This window comes from Dipteris shenzhenensis, chromosome 32 (assembly GCF_047967505.1).
Source record: "Dipteris shenzhenensis isolate YYH24624 ecotype China chromosome 32, Dip_SZ_1.0, whole genome shotgun sequence".
In the NCBI taxonomy this organism is placed as follows: Eukaryota; Viridiplantae; Streptophyta; class Polypodiopsida; order Gleicheniales; family Dipteridaceae; genus Dipteris; species Dipteris shenzhenensis.
The window spans coordinates 41597553-41610363 of record NC_141627.1 but is presented as its reverse complement, the minus strand read 5'-3'; the positions used below and the strand labels follow the sequence as shown (position 1 = coordinate 41610363).

The 12811-nt window shown below is 40.3% G+C and overlaps 1 protein-coding gene across 1 annotated transcript; it reads right to left on the bottom strand.

Annotated features, from left to right (window-relative positions):
• Positions 1–3928: 3928 nt before the first annotated feature.
• LOC147880769 (pentatricopeptide repeat-containing protein At3g16610-like) lies at positions 3929–8072 on the bottom strand. Its single transcript, XM_087370938.1, has 3 exons — positions 7856–8072; positions 7699–7775; positions 3929–7607 (listed from the first exon to the last, which is right to left on the bottom strand). Exons 1-3 carry the CDS (start codon positions 7962–7964, stop codon positions 4941–4943), a joined length of 2853 nt encoding a protein of 950 aa, XP_087227064.1. The 5' UTR covers positions 7965–8072; the 3' UTR covers positions 3929–4940.
• Positions 8073–12811: the final 4739 nt, after the last annotated feature.

The window sequence follows — 12811 nt, the reverse complement described above, 5'->3', positions numbered from 1 at the left end:
CTTGACAATGGGATTTCTCACAAAGCTCTCTTCCTCACAAGATCTCAGAATCACTCAAAAGAAATGAACTCTTCACAAAATACTGATGGAAATTCTCTCTATGGACGGAATTTTCTCTATCACTCAAGGCAAACCTTTCATCACCGGAATGAAAGAACAATCACTCGCTTTCAATCTCTCACATGAAGGATGGCGCCTCAACGGAAGGTAAAACCATGCTCTGATACCATGACAAAATAGGGGAGAGGAGAAGAGTGGAGATGACGAGAGGGGGCACAGCTCGAGAGCACACTGTACACTAGATTTAGTTGAAAATGTAGAATATATACAAACTCATCTAGGGTTAGGTCAGGGCATCTAACCCTTTCCTTTGTAGCACTCTATATGTGTTAGTGCCATGCACATGAAATCACATGATGTTGAGCGTGCATGGTCTCTCAAGAGTCGATCTTGCTTTATCTTATTGATTATTGCAAAAAAAAGCATCTATAATTTGATCATTGCTACAGTTATCATGCTCAAGTTTCTAGCCCGCAGTTGCCATGGTGTCATCTCCTAGGGTTCTCATTCTCACATTTTCATAACATGTGGGATTCAACTAATAAATATTACCACCAATTGGATGAACATTGAGGGTAGATACATTATCATTTCCTTAAAGATTGGCTTCCTCCAATTCTAAAACTTGCCCCACATCTTCAAAATCTGATTCATGCAGATTCACAAAACAATGTACTTGATCAAGCTCTTAGATATCATTATTATATGTGTCCAGATACCATCTTGTTTTAGATGTAACCCCATCCAAATTGGACATATGTGTGACCTTTTAATTTCACTTGACCATCTCTCCAAATTTTATTTTTTTACAAGCAAATGAACATTTTACGATGTCCCATTTACAAGATGAAAGATTCAAACATACAATGTAAGCCAATAAACATTGATAAGGTCCCAACTACAAGTTAAAAGATTAGATATTTATTTTATTTTCTATCTATCTCAATATAAGAACAATTGTTGAGCAGTAGAGCCATTCAGCTCATAGAGAGAATGGCAGTAATTCCAGCCTCGATCACCTCATAGTGAGAATGGAAGTAGTTCCATTCTTGATTAAATCATAGAGAGAATTGTATAGTGTGATTCTCTATTACCTCATAGAGAGAATGGCACTACTTCCATTCTCCATAAAATCATAGGATAATGGCAGTAGTTCATTTCTCTATAACAGGGAATGGCACTAGTTCCCTTCTCTATATCCCAAAGGGATCTATATGAAATGCTTAAGCCCACGCATTGGAAGACTAGTTCATACACTACATATTAAATCTCTTTAATATAGTTAGTGCACCAAGCACACAAAATCAAGAAAGGACACTAAAATAGATAGCATTTTTCCAATGAAGTGTAATGGCACTAGTGCCATTCTCCATAAACCTATGAGGTCATGATAATGGAAGTAGTGGCATTCTCTTTATGAGGATGTGGAGAGTGCGCACTAGTGGCATTTTCCCTGTGAGGTTGTGGTTCTCCATATCAAAAGGGGCCTCTATGAAGCACTTAAAAACACTCTTTGGAAGGCTTGCTTTAACAAACATTGCATGTATCCTTAAAATAGTTGGGTGGTCTATTCAAGATTGTGGTTCCTTAATACATACAAAATTGCTATTTTATAATAATGCATTGTAGAGGTCCTTAGAATAATTAGGGCACCAATAGCATTTTTAGGCAAATGGCCCTTTTCCTTTCCTGAGATTGAGTGATAAGAGATCGGGTGCCAAGTGCCAATCGATCGCTATAGCCGGCCTTCAACCATTACTGGGGATGGTGCACGAGGTGTAGCATAGTCTGGTAGCGCATCTGTTTTGGGTACGAGGGCCATAGGTTCGAATCCTGTCACCTCGATTATTGCCGCCATTGGGCAGGTAACATTTCGGACTTAAAATTGCAATATAAGGTCACAAAACTGGTAGCATAAAGCAATCATTATGTTAAAAAAGAGGGAAGCTTAAAAATCCAAACTGCCACTTATGCACTATCCATATCCAACGGGGGACATAGAGTTCTCCATATCCCAAAGGCAGCATTGCTTTAATCTCCATAACACCATGTAGGATGATGAAGCCTAAATGTGCGTTCAAAATTTTGTTTCCTTAATACATTCAAGATTGCACTGGCCATGATATACAAGGCGATTGAGGAGGGCCACAAAATACAAATCCCTTTGGGATATGGAAAATAGTGTATTCTCCCTATGAGGTTATGAAGAATGGGAATAGTGCCATTCTCTTTAACCTCATAGAGAATGGTACTAGTGCCATTCCCTAAATCCTACAGGGATTTGTATGAAGCACTTAAACCCATGCTTTGAAAGAGTAGTTCTTACAAATCTCTTTAATATAGTGGGAGCACCAAAGCACACAAAACCAAGAAAGGGCCATTAAATAGGTAGCACTCTCCCTATGAGGTTGTGGAGAATGACATTAGTGGCATTCTCCCTATGAGGTTATGGAGAATGGCACTAGTGCCATTCTCTATCACCTTATAGAGAGTATGTCACTAGCACTATTCTCTATCACCTCATAGAGACAATGGAACTAGTGCCACAAAACTAGTAGAAAAAAGAAAATTAGGGCCACAAAACTAGTAGAATAAAGAAATCATAATGGTACAAAGAAAGATGCAAGCTAAAAATAGGCTAAAACTTGATAAAATATGATCCAAGTGGATAAAATGTTCAGTTTAAAGTGGATAAATAGGGTCCAAGTGGGAACAAAAGAACTCAAGATCCTTAAGTATAGCGTATCACACCACGTGGCAAACAGTGCAAAGATATTAATTGAGGTGTAACTAGTTTATGTATTTGCATTATTATTTTACATTATGGGCAATGCTTTGTTATGTTTTACATGCTTTAATGGAAAGGTAATAAACACACTAGATGGGGAAGTGTGATTTTTCTAGTCAATGTCGCCACCTTGGGAGGTAGATTTACCTAGGGAGGCTTGAATAATCTAGAATATTGGTTTCAAATCTCCCAAACATTTACAAAGATGGAAGACAAAAGAAGAATCAAATGCATGAATCCAAATTGGAGTGAGGTGATTTTGCAAGCAGAGGTGGGAACACAAATTTGTTGTGTGTAAGGGATGAAAACGTTTTGAACTCCAGGAAACTCAAAGAGATTTGGCTTGATTTAAAGTTCTGAGCAAACTAGTCCAACTAGAAGGAAAATGTTCTAGTGTCAATGGTAACAAGGTAAGGTTAAGCATGTCAATGATAAGTTTTTATTGTGGGGGACCAATAAGGACTTATATATTTATGAATACACCTTATTTCCCTTAGAATGGGGAGCCTCCATTAAAGAGGTCTCCAAATGCCTAAATCTCATTGGAGTTTCTTATTTTAGTAATTCCCTACAAGGCCCCTTTTTGTTATGTATAGTTGTAAGCTGTCTTGAATTCTATAAAATAAAAGAGTGAAATAGGTCTTGATGGCTCTCCTTTGTAGCTTAAATCTAAGGTTAATGCATTGTCCACAAGAGAAGGGGAAATTCAAGGGAGGATAGAAGGAGATATATATGTATGTATGTATGTATGAGACAAGAGCCTTTGTAAAACAACCATGCGTTGATAATGCCATGCAATTTGGCAAGGGGCAAGGTGGTGCACACATCATCCCATTGTTAAATGGAGATAGGTCTGTCCTATCATACCACTCTTTATTTTCTTTTTCTCCTTGTTTGAATTAGCAAACTATAAAAGTATATACCTCAACATTAGTATTCCTTGATTTATAATATCATCAGTAGCATTGTGCTCACATTTAGACCTTTTAAACCAGATAGAATACAAAAAGGCCAATTATGGTAAACCTTTTATATTTTTTGAGGCAGCCAGCAATTCTACATCAATTAAAATTTCTGGTTTGTTGTTCACACGTCTGATATATAATCCCAAACTTGGCAATCTAAATCAGCTTGGAAACGCAATAATGTTACACCAAGGAAGATAATATGATCTCAGAAGAGGGACTAACACTCGCTCAATGCCACCTTTGCAATCTCATGTCTAAACTGAAAATATAGCACTATGTTTTTTGGCAGAGCCATGGTATTTCGAAGGGGAGGGGCGCTGCACTAGTACAGGCCCTCTATCCAATTCCCTGATTCAATGTCTTTTACCATCAGGTGGAAGAGGAAAATAATTTCATGCATTCTTACTCTTGGGAACATACAATCTGCACAAGGGCCCCTGTTTCAATGTTTTGGGAGTGCTCAGTGGAAGGAGAAGCGCTTCTGAGCTCTCCCCTCCTGCCCCTACATACGCGCACACACCCCCATGCATGCATCCATGCACAATTTACTGTTATCTACTCTGTAATATCCTGCAGGCTGTCCATAGATGTTCTCAGGTATGCAAGTATTTCTCCATGTAAGGGTTTCTTTTGTGATTGTCAGCTTTAGGTTCCATAGAGCTTGTAATCTGCCTCATCATGATATGTTGAAGTTTTTGTCCTCCATGCATTTGGTAGCTTGATTTACTCTACTACTCCGGCAAATACATTGAAAGAAAAATGATTTAACACACTCCAAATACTCAGGCCATTCACCAAAAGTGTTTTCTCATCATATAGCATACCTCCATTGTGTAGAAATGATCACCACATATTTCTACAAGAACACAAACCATTCTTGAAATGATGGATGCAGGAGTCGTCTCAGACGATGGTCTCACGATATGGCCTTACTAACATTGTGGCATTCATTACACATCTTGCAATTTTTCGTCACATGTAGCATTTGTCCTTGTGCTGTGTTGAGAAGGCCAAAAGCTATAGCCAATTTCCCTGCATGCCCACATAATGCAGTTTCTTTCTCCTCACAGGCACTGGGTCTCAAGATCAGACAGCACATGCCTTCCCTCCTCCATGCATTAACTTCAGGTTTCCAGCATGGCTAAAATTTTTTCACTTTGGTTGCTACCCACCACAAACTCATATACCTTGTTCTTCACCTCTATCAAAGCACTTGCAAGCAATTTCTCTACTCCTGTACATTTCCTCATCTCCTCAACTCTGTAAGCATCGTCCCACCTGCCAGCAGCTGCATAGATGTTGGCCATGAGCGCATACAAAGTAGCAGATTCCAGACCCATTTGCATAAGCTGTTGGAAGCATCGGAGTCCCAATTCAGCTTCCTCAAAGGTTTTACAGGCAGTGAGCAAAGCTGTCCATGCTCCTTGAGATGGACACCACCACATGCTTTCAAGAAATTCCTCTGCCTCATACAAATGTCCAGATCGTGCAAGAAGATCAACCATGCAAATACAGTGATCTATCGTCAGAGCAATGCCATACTCCATTCTCATCAACCTAAATGACTCCTGGCCCTTAAATACCAGGTTGGTATGGCTACATGCAGTTAGAAGAGCTGTGAATGCAATAACATCCGGTCTCACACACTGTTCTTCCATGTCCTCAAAACATTGTACAGCCATGTTACCCTCATGATTCATGCCGTAGCCATTTATAATTGCAGTCCACGACACAACATCTCGAACCGGCAATGAGTCGAAGACTCCCCATGCCTCTGACAGTGAGCCACATTTGGTATAAGTGTCAACCAACGTGTTGCCAATGGAAAGATCCGTTAAAAGTCCCATTTGTGCAACTTCCATATGTATTTCTCGGCCCTTGCCTATGGCTCCCAAGCTCCCACAAGCATTCAATGCACAAATGACTGTGACAGCATTGGGAGAGATGCCCTCTACTTGCATCTGCTCATAACATTTCAGTGCTTCCTGGCCATGTCCATGTTCAGCATATCCTGCAATTAGTGAAGTCCATGACACAACATCTCGAACTGACAGCTTATCAAAAACTCCCTGTGCCTCTGACAGTGAGCCGCATTTGGCATACATATCGACCAAAGTATTGCCAACAAAAAGATCTCTTTCAAATCCCTTCTTGGAAATCTCCAAGTGTATTTCACGGCCTTTACCTACAGCTCCTATGCTGCCACAAGCTTTCAAAATACAAACAAACATAACAGCATCCGGAGAGATGCCCTCCACTAACATCTGCTCAAAACATTTCAGCGCTTCCTGACCAGGCCCATGTTCAGCATATCCTACGATTAGTGTGTTCCACAACACAACATTTCGAACTGGCAGCTTATCAAAGACATCCTGTGCCTCTGAAAGTAAACCACATTTGGCATACATATCGACCAGGGTGTTGCCAACAGAGAGATGTCTCTCAAATCCCTTTTGAGTGACCTCAACATGTATCTCTTTGCCCCTGCCTACGGCTTTCATGCTGCCACAAGCTTTCAGGGCATACACGAATGTGATAGCATCTGGAGAGATGCCCTCCAGTTGCATCTGTTCAAAACATTCCAGTGCTTCCTGATCAAGTCCATGTTCAGCATAACCTGCAATTAATGCATTCCATGACACAACATCTCGAACTGGCAACTTGTCAAAGACTCCCTGTGCCTCAGAAAGTGAGCCACATTTGGAATACATGTCAATCAACGTGTTGCCGACAAAAAGGTCCTTTTCTAATTCCTTTTGAGCAATCTCAGCATTTATTGCTCGGCCTTTACATATGGCTCGCATGCTGCCACAAGCTTTCAAGACACAAGCAAACGTGATAGCATCTGGAAAGACACCCCCCAGTTGCATCTGTTCTAAACAGTTCAGCGCTTCCTGACCAGGTCCATGCTCTGCGTATCCTGCAATTAAGGCATTCCATGACACAACATCTGGAGCTGGCAGCTTGTCAAGGACTTCCCGTGCCTCTGAAAGTGAGCCACATTTGGCATACATATCGACCAAACTGCTGCCAACAAATCGATCAATTTCAAATCCTTTTCCTGAGATCTCAGCATGTACTTTCCTGCCTCTTTCCAAGTCTTTCAGCCTAGCACAAGCTTTTAGTATAGCCGTAAGTGTATAACTGCTAGGTAGCACACCATCCTCTTGCATTTTCTGATACAGATTGAGAGCATGCTGTATTTGTGCACATTGTATATAGCCTAATATAAGTGAAGTCCATGAATAAACATTCCGATAAATCAACCTGTCAAAAACCTGCTGTGCATCGGACACACTTCCACATTCCACAAACATTGGCACAATGTGGTTCCCAAGAGCTCTATGAGATTCCAACCCATTCTTGCAAATGCATCCATGCACGAGCTTAGCATATGCTAATTGCTTGGTTTTCCTGCACTTTTGCAAGGTGCAGATATAGTTCTCGACTAAAGGGAGCTCAGCCATCCGGCCCAATTTACTGAGTGCCTCTTCTAAGCTCACTATCTCCCAATCAATGCCTTCTCGTGGTTGTTGCACATCCATCTGTATTCTGAACCGGCTACACCTAGCTAGCTCCTCTGCCAAGCCAGGGTCTCCAGAGTTCAAACACGCCTTTCCTTGCTTTCCATGCCGATCACGTTCATTGACGCCGTTGACTTCCTGGCTTTCCCCACTATCAGACTCATTTCTCACATGCATACCTTCGACCCAACCTGGTTTATACAAGCAGTCTATCCACAGCGCCCCCTTGGTACTTTTATGCCTCAAATCTGGAGCCTTTGAATCTGTCTGTTGAAACTCACCACAGACTCGTCAGACAAACCGGTATAAGACCATGATCGTTGTGCAAAACATTTATCCCGATTCGGTGATCACTCACTTTGTTCGTTCTCTTGTCCCACGACTGAGAGGGATGCGCCAAGTATTCCTGCCACAAGCGCAACCTGTGTTCCATATCTGCCAGCAAAAGACAATGAAAACCTGCTCCAAATTGAAAGTTGATGATACGACTGTCAAGCCGTAGCACAGTAACCAACCTGAGCTCGTGTTTGTTGAGGTGATTGGTATAGGGCCTCTCTTTTGCTGCTGGAAACCTGCTGGAAAACCAGGAAAGTGGAGTCCTGACTGACCACCGCTCCACTCCATATTTGCAACTCGGGTGTAGTGTTTATCTGCATGGACGCTTGCAATTGTACCTAGTTGACAAGTAGCGCATCCCCACGCAACATCGGAACCCCTTTGGGCTACCTCTTAAAGGAAGATATGAAATTACGAAAATTTAATGCTCAGACACCCATACTCACACACACTTTCTTGTAATCAACGCACAGTGCCACATCAACAAATGTGCTTCACAAGCACACTGTGTTTTGTCACGTCCACATCATTAGTCCATTTTTGGGTACCCTTGTGATCAAAGTTTGGCCATTCTTTGTGGACGTCCAAGTTTGGGGCGGGCTACACGTGTCCTTGTTGCCACTCTGCGGTGGAATCATTGCTTATGGGACTGCAAACAGGCGAGGATCATTTGGAAGGGGATTGCTAGGATTTTCAGCACCTTTTCTTGGCAACCCTTCTTCGTGACCTGGGATTCAGTTGCTTGGCTTTCCCTTTCAGGCCTGCGGGTATTTAATGAGAGGCATGACTCTTCTTCAGCTTGCTTGATTCGATGACACTTAGTAGAGTCATTCCCTCTGGATGATTTATCAGCCTTACTTTTAGAGCAGCACATACTTCAGTGGATTCCTCCAAGGAGATATATGGCTAGCATCTTAGCATGCAATATTTGGAGTGTTAAGTCAGCCATAATCACGAAAGCGTATGCTTAGTTATGGTAAAGCAGAAAACCAGACGGCTCGACAGCACTTACAATAGAATGGAGTGCAATGTGAAGGCCCAAAGGGGGGCATAGAAATACTAAGGTCCATTATGGACACATGGCACTCAAGTAGGTTACAAGTGGCAAGTGTTGGGCTTGGAGGGAGGATTCCAGAGGGAGCATGAAGTCAGTCGAAGCAAGGAGCATCATGTTGGGAATCTGAGGCAGGGTGGATTATCAAGTAGAGCTCTTTTTTGCTCTAGGGGTGTCACATTGATTCATGGTGTAGAGGTGGAATTCCAAGGTTATTAGGATGCCTTGTATTTCCAAATTATGCATCTCGATCGAACAGATGTTGTTCTTGGTCAAGAATAATTATATAATCTTGGGCATAGCTTAGAGCGGAGTTATCTAAATAACTCCATTATGTTTGAAAAAGATGGTAGAGTCTTCCAAATTCAAGGAGAACATGATGTGCCCAACTCTCCTCTTATTTGTTTGATGGAATTGGAATGATTGCTACACCAACAAGAATGTGAGCTATATCTTTGTGAACTTACTTTTGTTGGTGATTTTATGGCTTCTGCATCGAAAAGAAGTAATCTTGATTTTGATAATGTTAAAAAGTATAATTCTTCTTTTCATGATTTAATGGTTGAGTTTAAATATGTTTTTTCAGTTGATTTGCCTGATGTGTTTACCCCTTCAAAGAGAAGTAGATCATAAAATAGACTTAATTCCTAGATCTACCCCTGTTGGTAAACCTCCATATAGGCTTAGTCAAATGGAGGAACTTGAGGTTGAGAGACAATTAATTGAATACCTTAGTAGCTCACCTTGGTTTGCACCAGTTTTACTTGCACAAATTACGAAGCATTAAATAAAATCACCATAAAAAATAAAGTATCCTATGCCTCACATTGATGAGCTCTTTGATCAATTGCAAGGGGCAAAGTATTTTACTAAAATCAATATAAGGTCAGGATATCACCAAGTACAAATTAGAGAAGAGGATGTCCCTAAGACATCATTTCATACTAGATATGGGCATTATCATTTTAATGTAATGCTCTAGCAACTTTCATGGCACTTATGAATAGTGTCTTAAAGCCATATTTAGGGAAATTTGCTATAGTATTTTTAGATGATATCCCTATTTATAGTAAAACCAGGAAAAAGCATTTGGAACATTTGCAAAAAGTGTTCCAGCTGCTTAGAAATAACTCACTTTTTGCTAAAGAATCCAAATGTGAATTATTTGCAAAAGAAGTAAAGTACTTGGGAAATACTCCCAAGAAGGGATTTTTATGGATTGTGAAAAGTAAGGGCCATATTGGAATGGCCACATCCTACAAATCTAGAAGAATTACAGATATTCTTGGGTTTGTCTGTATTCTATAGGAGATTCATCTAAGATTATGCTAAGATTGTTGTTCCGATGACAGACCAGCTTAAGAGGAAGGGAAGCACCTTCATATGGGATGAATCTCAAAAGAGGAGTTTTAAATTATCTATAGCATCAACTCATGTCTTAAAGGTAGTGGATCCCAATAAACCATTTGTGGTTGAGATAGATGCCAATGATTTTGTTGTTGGGGCGGTACTTTTACAAAAGGGTCAACTAGTGGCTTTTGAAAGTAAGAAGTTAGATAGTGCCCAATGGAATTACTCGGCATATGAGAAGGAACTGTATGCTATAGTCTATGCTTTGAAGAAGTGGAGGCACTATTTGTATGGTGCCAAATTCGAGATCATCTTTGATCAAGAAAGTATTAAGTGGATTTGCAATCAACCAGAGCTTAAAGGTAGAATAGCTAGATAGGTTGAATTAATGCAAGAGTTTGATATACAACTGACAATGTGATAGCAGACTCCCTTAGCCGAATCCCAATTGTTAACGAATTGAGTTTTACTCAATTTCAAAATGATTTCCTAGAGTCCTTAAAAGGAAAATGTGAGTTTGATCCTCACTTTTTTAAAATATGGAAAGCAATTATGAAGAGGGATCCAACTAATCACGAGGCTTTCATTGAGGAGTCACATGGAAATGGTGACACATCATAGGTTGGTGATAAAGGACTCAAGTGGAAAAGATATCCTATTGAGGATGGCTACCTACTCTACAAGGGTAGAGTATGTGTCCAAGATAATAATGACATTAGGCACCAAATTTTATTTGAGTGTCATGATAGTCTGAGTGACGAACACCCCAAAATTTAGAAGACGTATGCACTTCTGAAGAGGCAATTCTTTTGGCCTAGAATAGATAAGGACGCCAAGACTATGTATTGAAGTGCCAAAAATGCCAGGTCAATAAGGCTAAATGCCTTAAGGTAGGAGGTCTCCTACACCCACTAGAGATTCCATATGGCAAATGGGAAAGCATCTCAATTGATTTTATTGTTACCTAGCACACAGAGAGGTCACGACTACGACTCTATGTGGGTAATTGTGGATCGATTGACCAAGATGGCTCACTTTATTTCAACCAATGAAGAGGTTAAAACTCCAAAATTAGCTAGCTATTTATGGAGCATATTTATAAATTGTACAGGCTACCAGTCGATATTATTAGTGACTGAGATAGCAAATTTAACATCCATTTTTGGAGGGCTTTGTTTATGAGGTTGGAAGCTTCCTTGAATATGAGCACCATGGATCATCCACATAGTGATGGTTAGACTAAAAAGGTTAATCATGTCATTGAGGATATACTTTGAGCATATGTAAGTAAATGGCAAACTAATTGGGAACAATATTTGCCCATATTAGAATTTGAATATAATAGTGCCAAACACTCGACTACAGGATTTAGTCCATTCATGATGATGTATGGATTTCAACCTAGAGCCCCAGTTGTAGTGGGACTTGAAAAAAACAAGGTTCAAGCGGTCGAAGACTCTTGAAGATATGAATTAAGTGCTTCAGTTAGCTAAAGATAGCATAAGAAGAGCTCAAGATCGAGCACAAAGTTATGAAAATCCCCACCATAGAAGGTTACAGTTTGAAGTAAATGAGAAAGTCTACCTCAAGGTACCTAAATCTTCAAAATCCCTAAAGACACGTAAATGTCCGAAGTTATCTCCTAGGTATTATGGACCATTCACAATACTTAAGAGAATTGGAGAACTTGCTTACAAATTAGCCTAGAGTACATCTAGTTTTTCATGTGAGTAGGTTAAAAAGAACGTTAGGAGATGATGATAATCTCATTGGAAATGAAGTCCTAGTTGAAACTGCTACTTTACCACATGAACTAGAAAAAATTTTAGATAGACAAGAAAAAAGAACGTGACATACAATATGGCAAGAATGTCTGGTTAACTGGAAAGATAGACCTGAAGAGAGTTCAACGTGGGAAAGGGTAAGCAATCTCCAAAGGAGGTTTCCCAATTTTGTTTTTGAGGACATAAACCATTCTTAAGGGGAATGAAATGTTATGTCAACCATAATCACAAAAGCGTATATACACTTGGTTATATGGTGTAGTGGGAAACCAGAGGGCTCAACAGCACTTGCAATAGAATGGAGTGCAATGTGAAGGTCCCCAAAGGGGGGCATAGAAATAGTAAGGTCCATTATGGACACATGTCACTCAAGTAGGTTACAATTGGCAAGTGTTGGGATTGGAGGGAGGATTCGAGAGGAAGCATAAAGGAAGTCGAGGCAAGCAGGCCCATGTTGGGCATTCGAGGGAAGTAGAGCCCTTTTTTTGTTGTAGGGGTGTCACATGGATAGATGCACAGAGGCTATAGACCATTCCTAGGTCCACCCCTCTCATACTTTGGCCTATATTTGGATAGACACTATATATACTTAGGGAATGGAGAGGCTCCCCATTCTTCTTTAAATCTTCTACAAGGTTGCATTGGAGTTTTCATCCTCAACCTTGGATTTTTCCTACCTCATTTTGAGGAGGAGTCTTTTTGGCATTTTCTTTCATGCTATGCATGTTGTATTTCCACTTTGAGCTTGCTCTCGTGGGGTTTTATTCATACTTAATATCATGAAAAAAAAAAGTTTGGCCATTCTTTCGAAAGCAATATTTGGAGCAGCTCAAAAAGTAAAATTGTCAGCAGCTCAAGCTCTACACTCCTATTACTATAGATTTCACATTCCACTTTGCAATATTTACTGAAGCCTCTTCATTGGAGCCCCTCCTAATTATATCGCA